This window comes from Perca flavescens, chromosome 18 (assembly GCF_004354835.1).
Source record: "Perca flavescens isolate YP-PL-M2 chromosome 18, PFLA_1.0, whole genome shotgun sequence".
NCBI classification, from domain to species: Eukaryota; Metazoa; Chordata; class Actinopteri; order Perciformes; family Percidae; genus Perca; species Perca flavescens.
Window position 1 is genome coordinate 28,961,003 of NC_041348.1, and position 18,613 is coordinate 28,979,615.

Genomic DNA, 18,613 nt, shown 5'->3' on the forward strand with positions numbered 1-18,613 from the left:
AATATTTGGCCAAATCCGAAGCGGAATCCTGAATTCGGTGCATCACTAATTGCTAACAATTGCTAACCTGGATAGAGCTAAACCCCACAGTGAAATCCGACTTGTACTGGAACGTGGTCAACTCTGGTGTGATGTCATTCCCAGCTCCGGCTTCTGACTTCCGAGCTTAAAGGAATATCGTAGATGCGGTTAGATGGGCAAAGCGACTTGTTTTTTGTTCCCGGTTGCTCTGGTTATGATTTGATACTAGAAACAAAATGTAATTCAATTTTGTGCATGCGCCCGCGTTTTGGTTGTCTGTATGCCGTCATAAATTTACTTTTTATCCAGTTTTAAGCTACATTTTCACCTTTTTTTCATTTTCATCTCAGTTTTTAACTATATAATTATCTGGATCAGAGAAGCTGAGCAAATGTTAGCGGCAGCTCGGCCTGCAGCCTCTCCAAGACGTCCTGTTTCCACAAACACTAACTTTTACCCAGAAACTGCTTTATTCAGTTTCTTTTCCGGTTTTAATCATTGGGTTTGTTTGTTTTGGAGACGAGGAGACCCATGCGGATAATTTGGCTCCCGGTAAAAACCTCCTGAACGCTGAGGGAATCCTAACTGGAAGAAGCTTACTGTAATATAAAGACAACAACTCCCATGATCCTACTACTTCACGGCATCACCGAACTCAGTCTTTTGTTATCGTTTAGATTGAGAGACCCCTAGAGGCAGAAATAGAGAGGAAACTAAATAGCAATCTAATAAAATATATATCCCATCATGAAATATTTAACAGAAAATAAAATAAAAATATATGCATATAGTCTTCTCCTTTTTCCTCAAAGTTTCCGCGTGAAGAAAATGTTCTATAAAAGTCGGACTGCTTGTGCCAAGCCAGTAGTAAGTACGTAACATCAGTCTCCATGTTACATGCAGATCTGTTCCTTTCCCTGAACTGATGCCAGAAATGTTGAAGCCAAGTGTGTCTCAACATGTTTTCAGTGTTTTTTTGGGAACTTCAAAGCGCCACTGTAGGAACTCCCAGAGTCGCCAAAGCCCATAAAAACCGAGTGAAAACACTCTAAAACTGCTGCGAGGAGCAATTTACAAAGGGGTGTTTTTCTGGTTTTGGTGCAATTATGACTTAAAAAAATACACGAGGGGGGAAAAAGGTTTAGTTGTGCTCAAACATACATACTTGGTGGTGTTATTTTAACTCTTTCATGAAGTACTTTATGTGGTTAGTTGATGGGGCTTACTGGAAACCCTTTGGCAGGACAGAGTCCCTCAGTGGGAAAGGATTCTACACTGTGACATTTTGGTCCATTTGTCAGCTAGAGTTAAGCCCTTCCTTAACAGGCCCGATCCAGAAAAGGCGATTCATGCTTTTATTAGTCCACGGTTGGATTACTGTAATGCTCTTTTATGTTGGTCTGAATCAGACCTCCGTCTCACGACTTCAACTTTTTAACAAAAACCTCTAGACGTGCACACATCACTCCCGTTCTCTACACCCTACATTGGCTCCCTGGGCATTTTAGAATCGATTTTAAGATTGGTACTGGTTTTAGAAGTCCAAAGGTCCAGGTATAACCGGGAGGCGGGGGTGTTCAGACTTTTGTAGTTGCTGCCCCGAGACTCTGGAATAAGTCACTCCCCTGATATTCGCACTATTACAGATGTAGCTCTTTTTAGAGCCAAACTGAAAACCTATTTGGTTAGAATGTCTTAATACCTAGTAGTGGTGTGACAATTCCCATCTCCTCCTCCTTTTTCTGATTTGACTGTTTTCTATGTTTTTATTGTATATGTTGTTTTATTCTTGGTTCTAGCATTTTGGATACCTGCTGGTTGCTGTAAAGTGCTATATAAATAAATGCTGATTAATTGATTTTGATCTAAAAGAGTACTCCAGCAATTCACTATTATTTTGTTTTAAATATGGCCTAAGCTGCAAAACTGCTGGATCCTACACTTGCCAAAACTTGCCCCCCCCCCAGTCTGCAACAGCTACGCTTTAAATTTGTGGTCTGAGATAATTAGGGTGATATATGTCACCTGCCTATTTATTAGTAGTCCAACCCCTAGGCCAGTTTTTCCCTTTGACCACCTTCTCTCTTTCCTGTTGGTTTCTTGTGATGTCGGAGGTCTGGCAGCTGAGGCAGTCCCCGTCAATGAGCTTCTCAGGGTCAGAGCATCGTCTACAGAACCTAAAATATAAGACGCCTCAAAGTGCTCTGTGGCTCGCTCTGACAGTTTAATAGATGGAAGAGAGACTCCGAGAGGATCCCGCCACAGTTTGAGTGCAGGGTTTCTGCTTGAGGTCTGGATGTTGTGGTGGGACTTATGGGAAGAAGTATCTGAGCGCACGCAAATGCACAGCCTCACAGCCATAATGTTCCTGCAGTGCAAGACAATTAAGCATCATTGCCTCGATTTCCCTCTGTTGCATATTAACTGGGAGGAAAATAGCCTCTTCCTCATGTATATTTGTGAGAGACGGACAAATATACAGAGTATATGTCTGTCAGACGAGGTAAATCGAGTCAGTACATCAAATAACTAACATTGCTCCTTTTTGTTTTAGATTTCCTTAAGGTTGATTGTCAGTCTTCTACCTTTTTTAAAATCAGGAATCATGTTGAGAGATGAGCAGAGATGATGTCTCCTCTTTAGGAGATGCAGTGATGCAGTATGTCCACTGGGTGGTGATCTTTTCACATTCAAAAAACATTGTTTTTAATTGTTGCATTAAAACCCACTCAACAGTTGGAGGGCAAGCTTTTTAGTAACTAATAGTAAACAACTCTGCCAGGTGGGTCAGTGTGAAGTAATATGATTTACTCCAAGACAGGGAGGGATGATCTTCACCAATGAACAGTCACAGATGTAAAACTTCTTTCACTTACTTTTAGAGTTTTGAAAAAAAGATAGTATTTGTCCTTAAATGACTCATTGAAGCAAAATTAAATTTTTTAAACCTTTTTAAAATCACTTACAGGCTGCCTAGTTTTAGTGAGTGACCTTGTGCGGGAGGCAGACTCCGCAACACTGCAACAGAGATGATTGTTCTGGTCTGACCCACTCAACAATAGTCACCTGTATCAATCAAACCATGTTTTTGTTTTTCCAAATCTGTCACTCAGTTCTGAAAATTTGAGGGAGTACACTGAAAATATCAAAACTGACCAGCAGTCGTCTTATCAACTTCAAGTAGAAACAACAGATGGCTTTTGGCAGGTTGAACCACAAAAAGGTCAAAGGTCAGAGGCCAAAAACAATTCTACCTGCCCTACAATCTGGATAATTCATGTTTTACTCTATTAAATTTTATTTATTTACTCTATTGTACCTCTAGTCTGGCTATCAGCCTCTTAAGATTGAACATTAGTCTGGGGAGTCAGTTCTGGATTTTCTACAGCACAACGGGCATAGTTCAAATGACTCTGGGCACGATTGGCTAGTCCTTCGACCAATCAGAGCAACGATCAGGGTGACGTAGCAGCGACAGCAGAGAGCATCAACCCGCCCAATAGCACGCCAGGTGGATAAGCCAGTTTGTGATTGGTCCCGGCAGATTTGTTACGGAGGCAGGATAGATAAACGTACAGGTTTCCAGCCTGAGCTGCAGGGAGAAATCAAATCACCGGCAGATCGGGCTGGGGTTCCCCGGTGTAGGGTACCTGCGCAGCGTGAAGGGTTCCAGATGATCGCTGTATACACACGCTGGAATAAACCAGTCCAAATGGTCCATTAGCCTCTCCAAGGATTCAAACAGGCAACCTTTGGGCCTCTGGTTAGCTCACCTGGTAGAGCAGGCGCCCATGTACAGGGGCTTATTCCTCTATGCAGCGGCCGCAGGTTTGACTCCGACCTGCGGCCCTTTGCTGCTCTCTCTCTCTCTCTCTCTCTTCTAAGACGTCCTATCCAAATAAAGGCTTAAAATGCCCAAAAAGTAATCTTAAAATACAAATAAAAAATAAAAATCAGGCAACCTTAGATACTGCAGGTTGACAAGAAATAATCTGAGTTTCATGAGTAATTTATTTTATTGATTTCAGCATCTTTGAAGTGTTTTCCCCATTAGAACGTTAAACAAAGACAAGACAAACATAAACAAAGTAAATTATTATACAGCAGACACAGGACATGTACAGTAATGTATAAAACAGAGCCTCAGTACGGTACAGAGGCACAGCTGTGCGTCTACAAATGAGATCATTCACTCCTCTCGTACAAAAATAAAAATTCAATCGTCCCTCTCACAACGTTGTCATCCTCCTCATTGTTACATGATTTCCTTCTTCGGAGTTCAATAAAAAAAAAAATGTTATTTAAAAGTTTGCAACGGTGAAAAGTAAATTGGGTCCATAATGGTTTCCATAAAGTTGATTCCAATGTCAAAACATGTTTTTTTGCCCCTGATCGGTTTGGATTTGATGATTTTGGTGCAAGTTTTTAGCCGATATAAACATATACCAGCTGATTTATTTAAATATTGTACCGCAGTCAGTTGAAATGTAAAGTTCCAGCTTGAAGTGCATTTCCCTCCGACCCTCCTGGAGACGATCTCTCGGTATTTAGGCTTCTGCAGGTTTTCCAGGCTGGTGTGTGAACTGTGAGGACAGCTGGCGCCTCCTGGTGGCCAGCTGGTGGCTATGCGCTCTGCACGGCGCTCTGCGGACTCGAGGACTCTGTAACAAAAGCAGCAGCACCACAATGAAATCAAACAAACGATATTAAACACTGATCAGCCGAGTTAACGCACCACAGTTGTATTGGTATCTGCCAATAAGAAGCAAGAAATTGCAGAGCACAAAATCTAAAAAGAAGGGCTGGGTTCAAATAATGGATTATTTGATTAAGTGATCTGATATCGATTCATAAAATCCCAAAAGCCTTTTTAACGACTGTCGTGTCAGTCCTGTTAAGTAAAAAGTAGGTTAAATAACTTTTTGGCGATCAACTCAATGTAAACGTTAACCTGGTGCATGATAACAAACATTTGAGGGTTGCTCCTTGCTTGTACACTTTACAGCAGTTCTGAGAATCTCCTTTACATCCGAGCTAAACTGGTTTTGTAACAAAATTGTCCCTAACTTAACAAACCCCCGTTGGCGATACCCAGCCCTAACAAAAGAAAATATTTGCGGTCATTTAGGGACATGGTTTGTTAAAAAGTTAATTGTTAATTTTAAAGTGGACGAAGTCACTGCACCTGGCCAAGAAATAGATATAAATGCAAATCCACATAAGTCTTATGAAGTCGTTTTAAGAGGAGGATTTAACCTTCCTGTTGTCCTTGGGTCAAATTTAACACACAACGTCTATATCAGAACTTTGACAAAAGAACGTTGAAAAAAGTGACAAATGTTGGGAAAAGCTACAAAAACGCAGGAAAAAAAAAAAAAAAAAAAAAAAAAAAGTAAACTGACAGTTTTTATTTTTACGCTTGAAAAAAGTGACAAAAAAAAAAAAAACATCACCAAAAAGGTGAGTTGTTGAAAAAAAAAAAAAATGGGGGAAAAAAAAAAAAACACCGGAAAAAGCGACAAAACGGTGTAAAAAAAAAAATAAAAATGGACAAAACATAATATAAAAAAACCCCGCCAAAAATAGTGTCAAAAAACATCAGAAAAAGTTACCAAAACGTGTTAAATTGACAAAAACATAACATTTAAAAGAACGCCAAAAGAATTGGAATAAAATCGAAAATCGCGGTGGAGAAAAAGAACAACAAAATGTTGAAATTTCGACCCAGAAAAACCCCAAAGTTGCATGGTCGACGGGAAGACAACACAAGGGTTAAATTGTCTTGAGGGAAACTATATCTGCCTGTCTGTCTGAACATCAACCTGAGAACACCTGTCTCACTTAGTCCTGCTGTTACCTGTGTGCAGCGTGGCCGTCTTCATCCGACTTTCCTCCAGCGTTGAGAAGCAGCCGCTCCTCTCCGCAGCCGCGCCTCCTGTCCCGATATCACAGGTCATCACCGCGATGGGACCCTTCCCCCCCTTCAGATGGATCTGGATGTTGTCCTACACACACACACACACACACACACACACACACACACACACACACACACACACACACACACACACACACACACACACACACACACACACACACACACACACACACACACACACACACACACACACACACACACACACACACACACACACACACACACACACACACACTTTTATTCTGTCTACCTGCTGAATGTATCAGCTACAGGAGAAATATGTAATATCACCAATGTCTTTATCTAATCTCCCAAATAAATCCTCAATTTTTGTCCATTAGGGCCGCACAATATGAGGAAAATATGCGATACGCGATGACGTTGTTGAATATAGCAATAATGATTTTACTTGCAATAAATTAACATATTAAAATGTGTTTTTATTCTTCTAAAATGCAACAAATTGCTTGTTGAATTTAAAAACAAAAAGGAAATCATTTCTAACATTCTTTTATTGAACACTGAATTGACAATAACAACTAAAAAAGTGATAGTTACACTTTATCGTGCAGATTTCTGATATTTTCTTTCAACTAACCTTTTGCGATATGTACATCGCGGTAGTTGATATCGCGATGACGATTTAAAAAAAAGCGATATATCGTGTAGCCTTACTGTCTATCTACAAAATAAAGAAATCCTAAATGTAAATCGGTTTCAAATATTCAAACCCACTTGTGTGATGTCTCTGTCTCTGGTGGTTTTACCTCTTTGGGCGGAGGAACCTCCAGCTTGGTTTCCTCCGGAGCTTTGACCACGAGCAGCGTCTGCTCCTGGAAGACTGCGAGCCGCCGGACGTCCTCGTGGGTCACGTAGGCCGACGTGCAGTAAAGGTTAAAGAAAAACCTGATTTTTAAATTTGTTTTTAATGCATATTTACACAATTGTTTTATCCACACCCACACCAGAGCGGTGTTTAGTTTGACAGTTCCTAACACACCTGTTTCTACCTCATTGGTCTGGTCTGTCTTGGTGCATAATGTGACATAAATTGAACACCGTATCTAACATTGTTGGGGAGTGAGAAGAATGCATTGGGAACTGAGGACGGATCAACTGTTGGCAGGTTTTCGGTTTGTTTTTGCTTATTTTAACCTACAATAACCAAAACAAGCTGTAAACACTAGGGCTGAGGGAAATATTTAATTGAGATTATTTTGACGGATATTGCGATATGATTCATGATATTGGAGGCTTATCGGCAAACTTGTTAGCAATACACTGAGTACGGAGCAATCTTAGCACTCATTCGAAGCAGAGTTTCTTTTAACATGGTGAAGTTCTGTTTTTGGTCTCCAGTTTGGGGTCAAGAACCTCAGGGATTCGGGTCGTTAAGTTGGAAATCTAATCTAAAATGCAGGACGGAGGGTTTCCGTTTCCTGGTCTGCCTTGGTGCATTATGTGGCGTTAATAAAACACGGTATCTAATATGGCTGGGCAATGAGAAATGTGCACTGGGACCTTATTTAAACCTGCAATAACAAGATAATAAGAGGTTTGGGCCACTTGGGGGCAGCAAAGCAAGCTGTAACCTGAACACTGACATACCGGCAGACTCGTTTATACTTCCATCATTGACGGAGCAACGTTAGCATTTATTTGCAACCTGTTGAATGTAGGGGTTCAGGTTAGAAGAAGCTCTGGGATTCGGGCTCTTACGCTCCTGAAGCAGTGAAGAGCTCATCAATGATGAATGAAAAAAGTCTATTCTAAAAAGACAGGAGGGACTACCGCTCCTCTGAGCCAATTCTGGTGTGAAAGGATATGCAGCGTTTTCCAAGTCGTCGGTCATGTCGAAGAGCTGCTGGGCGCAGCTTTTGATGAAGGTGTCCAGCGTGTCCTCCACCAGCTTCAGGTTGTCCAGCTCCTTCTGGACCCTCTGCTGGCTCAGCCACAGAAAGCTGGAGATGTGACAGCTTCCTCTGCACGGATGACAGGCAGAGAGCAGGCTCATTGCAAAGCATACGGGCAACAAAAAGACAAAAAGACTGTATAAACCCACAGATATTCCGAATTTTGTTTAAACGGAAAGAGGAAAATCCTCAGTTTGAGCAACTGAAATCATTTCATGCTTGATACAGGACTTGAATTGCTGACTCGTTTAATTTTCATTCCTTGTCTAACGATCGATTTATTGATTGTTGGTGTGTATGTCAGCCGACAGTTACCAAGAAATGACTGAAATGCCAAATACATAGGCTCATGTTAAAAACCAATAACACCCAATTTATTTTTTAATCAGACCTTACTTGAATATCTGCTTCAGTATCAGTCATGCTCTGATGCTAATTATGCAAGTTTGTCTTAAAGGAACACGGCGACTTATTGGGACTTTGTCTTATTGCCCGTATCCCCCAGAGTTAGATAAGTCCATACATACCCTTACTCTGTCTGATGCCCCCACCGCTAGCCTAGCTTAGCACAGATCCTGGAGGTAACCTGCTCCATCTAGCCTAGCTTAGCACAGGTCCTGGAGGTAACCGGCTCCATCTAGCCTAGCTTAGCACAGATCCTGGAGGTAACCGGCTCCATCTAGCCTACTGCTCCCAATAAGTGACAAAATAACGCCAACATGTTCCTATTTACATGTTGTGATTTGTATAGTCACAGCGTGTACAAATAACGAGGTCACATGACACACAGCCATCTTCTAACCGTATACATACTGGGAACTATATTCTCAGAAGGCGAAGCACTGCTACTTCTGCTACTTGGGCGGAGTGATTTGCTCGCAGCACCTGAGAAGCCCCGTGGTGAGGAGCTGAGAGTTCGCCTTGAGTTGTGCGAGCAAATCACTCCGCCCAAGCAGCAGAAGTTGGCGCTAATTTGTCACTTGTGACTTATCTAACTCTGGGGGATACGGTGAATAAGACAAAGTCCCAATAAGTCGGCGTGTTCCTTTTAACATGGAGCAATAGGGACCATTACAGAACTAAAGAGTAAAAATGAGCTCCAAAAGCACCAAAAATTTAAAAGCAAACATGCACAGTGAATAATCCAACATGAAGACATCCTATACGTTCATCGGTTCGCTCACATCCACTTGACTTTGTTGGTCGACTGCTTCTCGATCAGGTTGATGCCTTCCAGGACGTTGGTGATGTCGTAGACTCGCCGCCTGCGGGTCTGCAGGCTCGTGGTCACCTGCCGGAGGTCGATGGAGCCGCCCGGCGCCGCCAGCAACAGCTCCAGGAAACGCTGCGTCAGCATCCCCAGGGACACGTCTGAATGCAACCCCACAGCCGGAGTTAGAGACAGAAAGATAAACATGTCCATCTTGCTTTATACGGTTTGCTCATATCTATGTTGATTAAAGGAATTGCTATCCATCAAGCTATTTGGGTTTCGTACAGAGAGTCGTTATTGTGAAACTCCTTAAAAAGAATTGATTTGATTAAATGAGAGAAGCACGCACCCTGTCTGGTGACTCTCTTGGTCTGGATCCTCTCTTTCTTCTGATGCGGGCTGACGCTGAAGAAAAAAAAAAAAAAGAGAGATCCAACATATCTTGTTGTCATTTCTGCCAACATGAGCACTTCAGTGTGCCACTATAAACATCTCACCCCAGATGGGAATTACAGAAGAGAAATAGATAAATACAATTTAAAAAAAAAAAAAAAAAAAAAAAAAATCAACTGAAACAAAATTTCATTTTAACTGGAAGACTGAGAGCAGAAATTAACCAGCTGTGTGTAATATGTAAAGGCTCATTTATGCCCCCGTTACATACCAAAATAGACCAGTTCAAAACGATGTAAATTGGCACTATCCACAGTGGCGATTTTAGACCCTTTTTGTTTTTATCTCAGCCTAGAGCTGGGCAATATATCGTCATATGAGACTAGATATCGTCTTAGATTTTGGATATCGAAATATGGCATGGATGTTGTCTTTTACTGGTTTTAAAGGCTGCGTTTCAGTAAAGTGATGTACTTTTTTGACTGTTCTATTACTTGCCTTTACCCACTTAGTCATTATATAAACATTACTGATGATTATTTATCTTTTTTCATATATATTGTGTAAATATTTTGTGAAAGCAAACGCTACAATATCATTGCGGTATCGATAGAGGTATTTGATCAAAAATATTGTGATATTTGATTTTCTCCCTATCGCCCAGCCCTAGTTGTATGTTTTTGTGCCAAAGTTCAGGGTATATGTCCGTTTAAATGGCTGACTCAGAATTTTGGACATAGGACCTCATTTCCAAGTTAGCCAGTGTGTTATTTATCAGCGGAGACTGTTTTCTCGAACAGACCTTCACTTTTCCTTTGCTACTGTCCAACTCACATTTAATTCCTGTTCAATCTCGCCCCAGCTGTAATAAGCGCTTGTCGCTGTGCCCGGGCAAAATAATTACAGATGTTTGAAATGTCTAACTCGCCTAGCGGCACCAGTTTGTAACCTCTGGCTACACTGCCCCCTTGATTTGCGGTAGTACTGCTCCGTTTTGTCCGCATCTGTAAGCTTTTAGAAAACATGCACAAATACGGATATAATGAACGCAGAGTACAGACAGAAGGCTCCGTCCACATCCAACGATAAAGTAGATTACCTTTTGGATCTACTTGTGAACTATGAACCACAGAGGCCTCTTAGATCATCAGGGACAGGTCTGCTTGCCATCCCCAGAATCGGAACAAAAAAAGGGGGAAGCTGCGTTCAGTTTCTATGCACCACGTATCTGGAACAAGCTTCCGGTAAACTTTAGATCGGCCCCCACGCTCAGCTCTTTTAAATCAAGGCTGAAGACCTTTCTTTTCGATACTGCCTTTGTTTAATTCTTTGCACCGCACTGTATTGTGAATTTTCTTCTTTTATTCCTGTTTTTAATTTTGTAAGAACTGCTTTTAATTTTGTATTAAGTTGTATTAATTTTTAACTCTGTTTTAATGTTTTATGTAAAGCACATTGAATTGCACCGCTGCTGAAATGTGCTATACAAATAAAATTGCCTTGCCTTAACATTAAAACAGAAGCAGGAAAAAATGAAAAAAAAGTTACCCAGTGGTCTTGGCCCCTGAAGTCTTGTTGGCACCTAGATCCTGGAATTCAGAAAGTGAAAAAATAGATAAATGAATTAGATTCAATTCTGAATTTAAAATATCTGCCGATTGGTTACAGGCATGTTGTCAAAGATTCTGGGAATTTTAACATAATGACTCCCAAAATGTGCTCATTACAAACCGTTTAAGAGGAAGATATTCATTTGACAACAGTTGAACTTTTATGTCTACAGCCTAAATAATCGCAGCATCATGCTTGTTAGCATTTAAAGTGCTCATATTATGCTTTTTGGCCTTTCCCCTCCTTTCCTATGTGTTATATTTTTTTTGTGCACGTTATAGGTTTACAAAGTGAAAAAGCCCAAAGTCCCCCCAAAGGGACTTACCATCTCCAACAGAAAACACTGTTCACCAAACAGCTCTACTGTAGTCCAGCCTTTACTTCAGAGACCAACGTGGTCACTTTGGAACACACGTTATAATGCTCACCTAGCTGCTAGCATGGCACACCCTCATACTCTGCTTCTGACTGGCTAGTAGTCCTTACCTAGGTACTGTCAGGGCATGCCCTCATACTCTGCTTCTGACTGGCTAGGAGTCCTTATCTAGGTACTGTCAGGGCACGCCCTCATACTCTGCTTCTGACTGGCTAGTAGTCCTTACCTAGTTACTGTCAGGACACGCCCTCATTCTCTGCTTCTGACTGGCTAGTAGTCCTTACCTAGATACTGAGCATGTGCGACTCCCAACAAAGATGGAACAGAAGTGAGATGCCTCACTCTGTAGCTAAAACAGATAGCTCAACACACAGGGTGAAAAGAGGAGCTGCAACAATGTGCAGTACAACAAAAATGTTTTTTGAAAATTAAACCATGTAAACCTATTCTGATATAACCTCTAAATACAATTACAAACCTGAAAATGAGCATAATATGAGCACTTTAAACAATTTTTGGGAGTTGCTTAAGTCTACTGTTGTTGGATATTTCTATAAATCAAAAGAAAACAACTTTTTACTCGACTATAAAATCAATAAATATTCAATAAAATAGTCCAGAGTTACCGAGAGAAGAATTACGATCATTATCTTGCTCAGGACAGGAACGTTGAATGGGACCTACTTTATGGTATAAATGAATATACAAAAAAGGTGTTCATTTTCACACATAAAAAATATAATGACAGATTAACAGTCTCCGACCTGCTGGGGCGGGTCCACTGCAGGAGGTTCTGGCGCTGGAGGCTCCACGTGAGTAGGAACATCAGCCCCTTCATCATCATCATCATCATCGCAGCCGCCACCGTTGGTCCACTGGTCCTCATCAGACGACTCAGCTCCCCAGGGGCTAATCAGGCCCATGGGCCCGTCCAGGTAAGGAGGCATGATGGGAATGGCATCGCTGTTGACTCCGCTGTTGGAGATGTCCTCCGGCAGGAAGTGGTCTTCACAGATTAAATGCTGCTCCGTCGAGTCCTGCTTGTTAGTCTCCCTCAGCGCTGCCAGCCACACCTGAACAAAGACATCAGTCTTACCGTCAGTCCACTGCTCATTTTTTTGCATTTTAAAACACACATGTACAACAAATAGGGCTTATGTTTGACATTAAAATGCCCATATTATGTAAAAAAAAAAAAAATTGGGGATTTGGGGTGTTGTTTTGTGTCTCTGGTGCTTCCACACACATACAAACTTTGAAAAAATCCATCCATGTTGTTTTGAGTGAGATACGGTTTCTGAATGTGTCCTGCCTTCAGTCTCCTGGTGAGCTGGTCACAATCTGCACGGCTTTCTACGTCACAAGCCGAAACGAGCTGGCTAGCATGCTAGCGGCTAACGCTAGCATGCTAACGGTTGCAGTTAGCCAGCTACAACACACACAATTTCACCATAATCTACAAAAGAACTACTTACATGTGCGCCGTCGTTTAGAAGTCTCCCAGCTAATCCTGCCTTGTAACTGAAACAGCTTCTCTTTTACGGAGCTAGCTGACATGAGCTACATCTGAGCTACTGAGTGCAATCAAAGAGTACAGAAGAAGAAGAAAAGAGGTCTCACTCTGTAGCTGTGCAGTACAACAAAAATATGGTGTTTTTTGAAAATTAAACCATGTAAACTTATTCTGGTACAACCTTAAAATACAATTAAGAACCTGAAAATGAGCATAATATGGGCGCTTTAAACGCATACTATGCAACTTTTCCAGCTTCGGTCCCCCCACAGGTTGTCTCATTGGAACTGCAGCTCGCGAGCTGGAAAAGTTGCATAGTATGCCTTTAAGAAAAAAATGGGTTGTATGTTTTTGTGCAAAAGTTCAGGGTATATGTGCGTTTAAAGGGGTGGTTCAGAATTTTGGACATAGGACCTCATTTCCAAGTTAGCCAGTGTGTTATTTATCAGCGGAGACCATTTAACACTTTTCATCCAGTCCTTCCAGTTGCAGAGTTGGCTGGTGCTAGGCTAGCGCAGGTCAACAGTAACTGCTAGCCTGCCACTAAAAGCAGTCTTACCCACTCCACAGTACACCCAAGGCAAATAAATGATAACGCCAGACTATCGATGTTAATGTCTGTGTTAGAATAATGTTAGAAATAAAACTATCCTTGCCTCGCATTGCAATAGTTATACTTTGTTCCCTGTAGTTGGTAGCATAGGCTACAGCAGCGGCGGAGGGCTGCCACCTCTTAGTCGATTAGTCGACTAATCGGTCGTTTTGGTCTTAGTCGACTAAGATTTCTTTAGTCGATTAGTCATTCTTTATGCTTAGTCATGCTTAATTATAGCCTAGAAATCTAGACTCCCCTAGTGGCAGCAAATTTATTTGGCAGCCAGGGGGGGGGGTCTAGGCACTCTCCGTTGACTTTCAAGCTGCAAAAAACTAATTTTTATTTTTGTCAGGCCAATCACATCGTGTATAGAGTCGGTGGGCGGGGCTTATGGCTGCTGCTGCGAACAGCGGTCTTCTGGAAGACTTGGAGTTAAGCTTTTCTTTGAGAAAAGAACAAAGAACGGCACAGAAGTCATTCTTAAAAAAGGAAGATGTGTTCGGAGTTTTGCCGACCGGATACGGCAAAAGTTTAATCTATCAACTAGCTCCGCTACCTTCTTCGTTGCTCTGCCTGGTTGTAGTGCTATCCTATTGCGTGCAGAGGGAATTTGAAAGACAACCGTTTGTCCCGCCCCTCGGATCGAGCTCCGTCAATGGTGAGTTCCCAGACCCAACATCTGGATGTGGGTCTGGCTTGTCAGTAGGGCTGAACGATTAATTGCATTTGCGATAATATCGCGATATGTTGAAACGCGATTTCCTAATCGCAAAGGCTGCGATTTGGTCTCGATTTGATGACTTGCGAGAGCAAATCAGTCTGCACTCTGCAGAGAAAGCATCAACTTAGCACGCTAACGCTACACTGTACCTTGAGCTGATCTCTGTCATTCAAACAATTCTGAGTTGAAGTTTAAAACTTTTACAGCCATTTAAAAAAAAATGATGGTCTTGTTCGGGCTCGAGTCCATACATGCAGTTAATGGATACAGGCACGCAGAACTGAAGGCTCGGTTGGCAACGAGCTAGCTCTGATTAGCGGTTAGCTCCGGTTAGAGGTTAGCTCCGTTATAAAGATATGGGTGGAGGAGCTGCCACTGAGAGGGGTAACAACCAGACTGATAAATGACGGTTCGGGGAGCTTTCCTAGGGTTAGGGGTTAAGATATGTGTGTGTTTTTACTTATTTAACAGTCTACTGTGTAATTGTGTGTTGTTCATACTATACAATGATTTGTTTGTCTTTGTTGAATAATACAGAAGACAAAGAGCTTAAAAAAATAATCGAATATCGAATCGCAATCGCAATATTTGGGGAAAAAATCGCAATTAGATTATTTTCAAAAATCGTTCAGCCCTACCTGTCAGGCTACTCATTTCCAAGAAACTTCTGAGCACATTTATGGTAAACACAAGATTTAAAGTGGTGCTTTTGCAGGATTAATTGTGGAGAAACTCAGTTTTACAGATGGTTAATTAACTACATTTATATTGTGCTTTTCTAGTCTTAACCACCTCTCAAAGCGCACAGCTCTGTCAATTAAATCTACTAATCAATTAGTCGACAAAATCGTATAAGTGTTAGTCGACTACGAATTTCTTTAGTCGAGGACAGCCCTAAGTGATATTACCTAGGCTACCGAGGAAGCCGGTTTCAATGACAATCACACGCGTTTATTTACCTGCCGCTGTCACTCATTGCTACAGAAGCAGAGCACATTGCACGAACGTTATCTCCACCAACGTTCAGTCTCGATCTATCAGTAGCAGCTAGGCTAACGTTATGAAAAGGGGCTAGCTTTATTAGCTAGAGTAGCTAGCCTACCAAAAGTTATTACCTGTCCATCAGTAGCTGTCGGTGCATCTGGAAAGACGGATGGGACCCAAGGCCGGATTTACCACCGGCCGATTGGGCCAGTGCCCGGGGGCCTCCGACCTCTAGGGGGCCTCCAAGACCCCACTAACTTTGCGGCCTCATCCTTTTTTTTTTCTTCTTTTTTTTCTATTTAAAATTAAATTAAAATAAAATTAATTAGTGTGTGTAAACAATAATTTAGATGCACACAAAAGTATTATGATCAGTTTTTAGGCTGTGTCTGATTACTACGAGTCAGGTTACCGCGGAAACGGTTGATAGCGGCAAGACAGGCGGTGGAGGAGAGAGAGAGAGAGAGAGAGAGAGAGAGAGAGAGAGAGAGAGAGACAGAGAGAGAACATCGAGAAAACAAAACTAACAACATGGATAAAAAACGGTGGAGCAGCGGAGCCACAAAACGGAAAGCTAAAAGGGAGAAGGTAGCAGAGAGGATTTAATTAAGAGTAATATTCCAACCATCTCCACTTTTTTCATAAGTCGTCTCGACGCTAATAAAGAGCCTCGTCTCGGCGGAGATGAGATGAGAACAATCAGAACAAGGCAACAACCCTCCCAGAACTGCAGACAATTGACCACCGCGGGTCAACTACACAACGCCTTTAGTGTCTCCGTCGGTAGGATTAACAGATAATAAACCTTCTCCTAGAGCTAAAAACCCCGTTCGCAGCGGTGGAAGCCCGGTGCTCGGAAGCTCCACCGGCCGCTACGAGTTCATGTCGCTGACCAAGCCTGAACCGGTCCTCGCTGTCGCATCTCCGCCTGCGGTAGGGCTCCGAGCATCGAGAGCCCCACTCGGTGCCGTGTCTGCGCGCGTGTGTGTGTGTGTGTGTGTGTGTGTGTGTGTGTGTGTGTGTGTGTGTTAGTAAAGAGAGAGAATGGGAGAAGGAAGTTTGTGTGGAGGTGGACCTGCTCACCACAGACCCAAATCTTCTCAGATGTTGCTACTGTCATATGCTGCACTGTTTCTTCATGTGGCACATTATGTTTGGCACATTGTATGGGTCACTTCTTATATCATAACAAGGTAATACAATGTGTAATCAAGTGATGACTGATTAACAGTAATGTAAATGCAAGTATAGGCTCTTAACCTTGCAGTTTTTTTTTTATTCCCGGGCGGGGGGTATACCCCCGGATCCCCCTAGGGTGATTTTGATGACATGCTTTTCGAAGAAGAGGTTGCTGTCCAAACTAACTCCTGATGGTGTGAGGAGGGAGACAGAGTGAATTTACAGATGGTGAAGCAAAAGTTGTGCGATGTATGCAAGAGGAATTTGGGACCGATGATGATCGTGTCTGATTTGTCACAGTTAAGTTTGAGAAAGTTGGTTTGCATCCATGATTTAATTTCACTCAGGCCAATGGTCAAAGTGGAGTGAGTTGCCGTGGTGATTAATTTGGTGGAGATGTAGAGCTGAACAACATCGGTAATGGCGTTACATTGTCAGGTGTCATTACATATCAGGAAATTATGACAAAGAATAAAATAGTTGCCATACATTAAGTTGTGCAACTTAACTTTGAGAACTACATTTCACGCTGAGAGTGAGCTGTATAGGCATATATATATATATATATATATATATATATATATATATATATATATATATATATATATATAAGTTATACGCAACCTATTTTCATTCATATATTTGAAACAGCTCTGTTACACTAGGCTAGTAGAGGTTGATCATCCGTTTCTCCGTGAAGGGGAGAGACAGTGAGAGAGAGTAAAAGAGGTGCTCAACAATCAGCTGTTTTTCCAAAGTCAGTTCTTTATGCTGTATTTTCATAGATTTTAATCTGCTTTATTGCAATAAATTCTATTGATTTTGTTCTGTAATAGTTTCAATTTTGTCCTTTGTTTTATAGATATTTATAGAGTCACAATTAACATGACAAGAAATGGAGTTGGAGAAAGTGGTTTTGTTTTAAACTAAAGAAAAACCCACAGCTTATTTTTACCGTTTCTAAAAATGTAGATGCTGTGTGAGTTTGGGCCGCGAGTTCTGGGAGGGGGGGACCTCCAAGATTTTGTGCCCAGGGGCCTCTGGATTCTAAATCCGTGCCTGATGGGACCGCATTAGTTGTCAGTGACTTTTTTTTTTTTTAAGTCGTCTGGTCTAAAATGATCACTTCACATTGGCCACTTGAGCAGAGTCTCCGCCGGTGTCTTGATGTCCAAGCCAGCAGATAGAAGCCACAGTCGGTTCCTTTCTGGATCTCGCAAAGGAAATGTGTGGAAACTCTGTGGTGCCCACCTGTTTGGTTTATTTTTACATTTTCTAAATGCGCACTGAAACACCATGTTGCCTAGCTAGTCCTTAGTTTCCAATCCAATGCTTCAATACCACTGCACTAGGATACTACTACTACTACTACTAGGTGTCCCGACTAGGGACACCGAGACACCGTTGTTTACTTTTAGGCGCAGTACTACTAACCGGAGCAAAGTAAAATTCCGCCGCTGCTGAGAAACTAGTCCCTCAAAATGTAACGCGATCACTGAGATTCAAAGACAGTTTTATTTCTAACATTATTCTATCAACACAGACATTAACATCGATAGTCTGGCGTTGTAACTGATTTGCCTCGGGTGTACTGTGGAGCGGCTAAGACTTGCTTTTAGTGGCATGCTAGCACATACCGTTGACTTGCGCTAGCCTACCACCAGCGAACTCTGCAACTAGAAGGACTGAAACGTTAAAAACGGTCTCCGCTGATAAATAACACACTGGCTAACTTGGAAATGAGGTACTAATGTGCAAAATTCCGAACCACCCCTTTAAACCGTCGTATCGTAGCTTTAGGTTACGTAACGGTAACGTTACCTTGACCCGTGCTGGGTCTTTGGGGAAGTTGAAGAACCTCTTCGGTTTTCGGTGGAAGACGGGCCCCCGGTTGACGTTCACCGCCTCGCGGTTCGGACACCCAGAGACAACACACTTCACCATGGTAACCGTCACTCCTCCACCCGCACCGAACCAACCCGGGCTAACGGCACATCCGAGCCCTGTTGGTTTTTTTTATAACGGTGAAACAACCGCGTTTGTCCGGTTTGTTTATGTCGCGTTTCGCTGTTGTTGGCAGACCGGAAAAGACGTGTTTTTGAACCGGAAATACAACAATGGAGCCAAATAAAAGCAGAGCGCGCCAATTTAGCCCC

At 42.1% G+C, this 18,613-nt stretch overlaps 1 protein-coding gene across 2 annotated transcripts; it reads right to left on the minus strand.

Moving 5' to 3' along the window:
- Positions 1–4,018: 4,018 nt before the first annotated feature.
- e2f6 (E2F transcription factor 6) lies at positions 4,019–18,546 on the minus strand. 2 transcript variants are annotated; one of them, XM_028604398.1, is made up of 9 exons: positions 18,279–18,546; positions 12,230–12,538; positions 11,027–11,067; positions 9,435–9,490; positions 9,057–9,243; positions 7,786–7,941; positions 6,727–6,841; positions 5,879–6,026; positions 4,019–4,682 (listed from the first exon to the last, which is right to left on the minus strand). In XM_028604398.1, exons 1-9 carry the CDS (start codon positions 18,399–18,401, stop codon positions 4,645–4,647), a joined length of 1,173 nt encoding a protein of 390 aa, XP_028460199.1. In that variant the 5' UTR covers positions 18,402–18,546; the 3' UTR covers positions 4,019–4,644. The 2 variants fall into 2 exon arrangements, with proteins under 2 accessions (XP_028460199.1, XP_028460198.1); XM_028604397.1 differs by lacking the exon at positions 18,279–18,546 and adding an exon at positions 15,410–15,532.
- Positions 18,547–18,613: the final 67 nt, after the last annotated feature.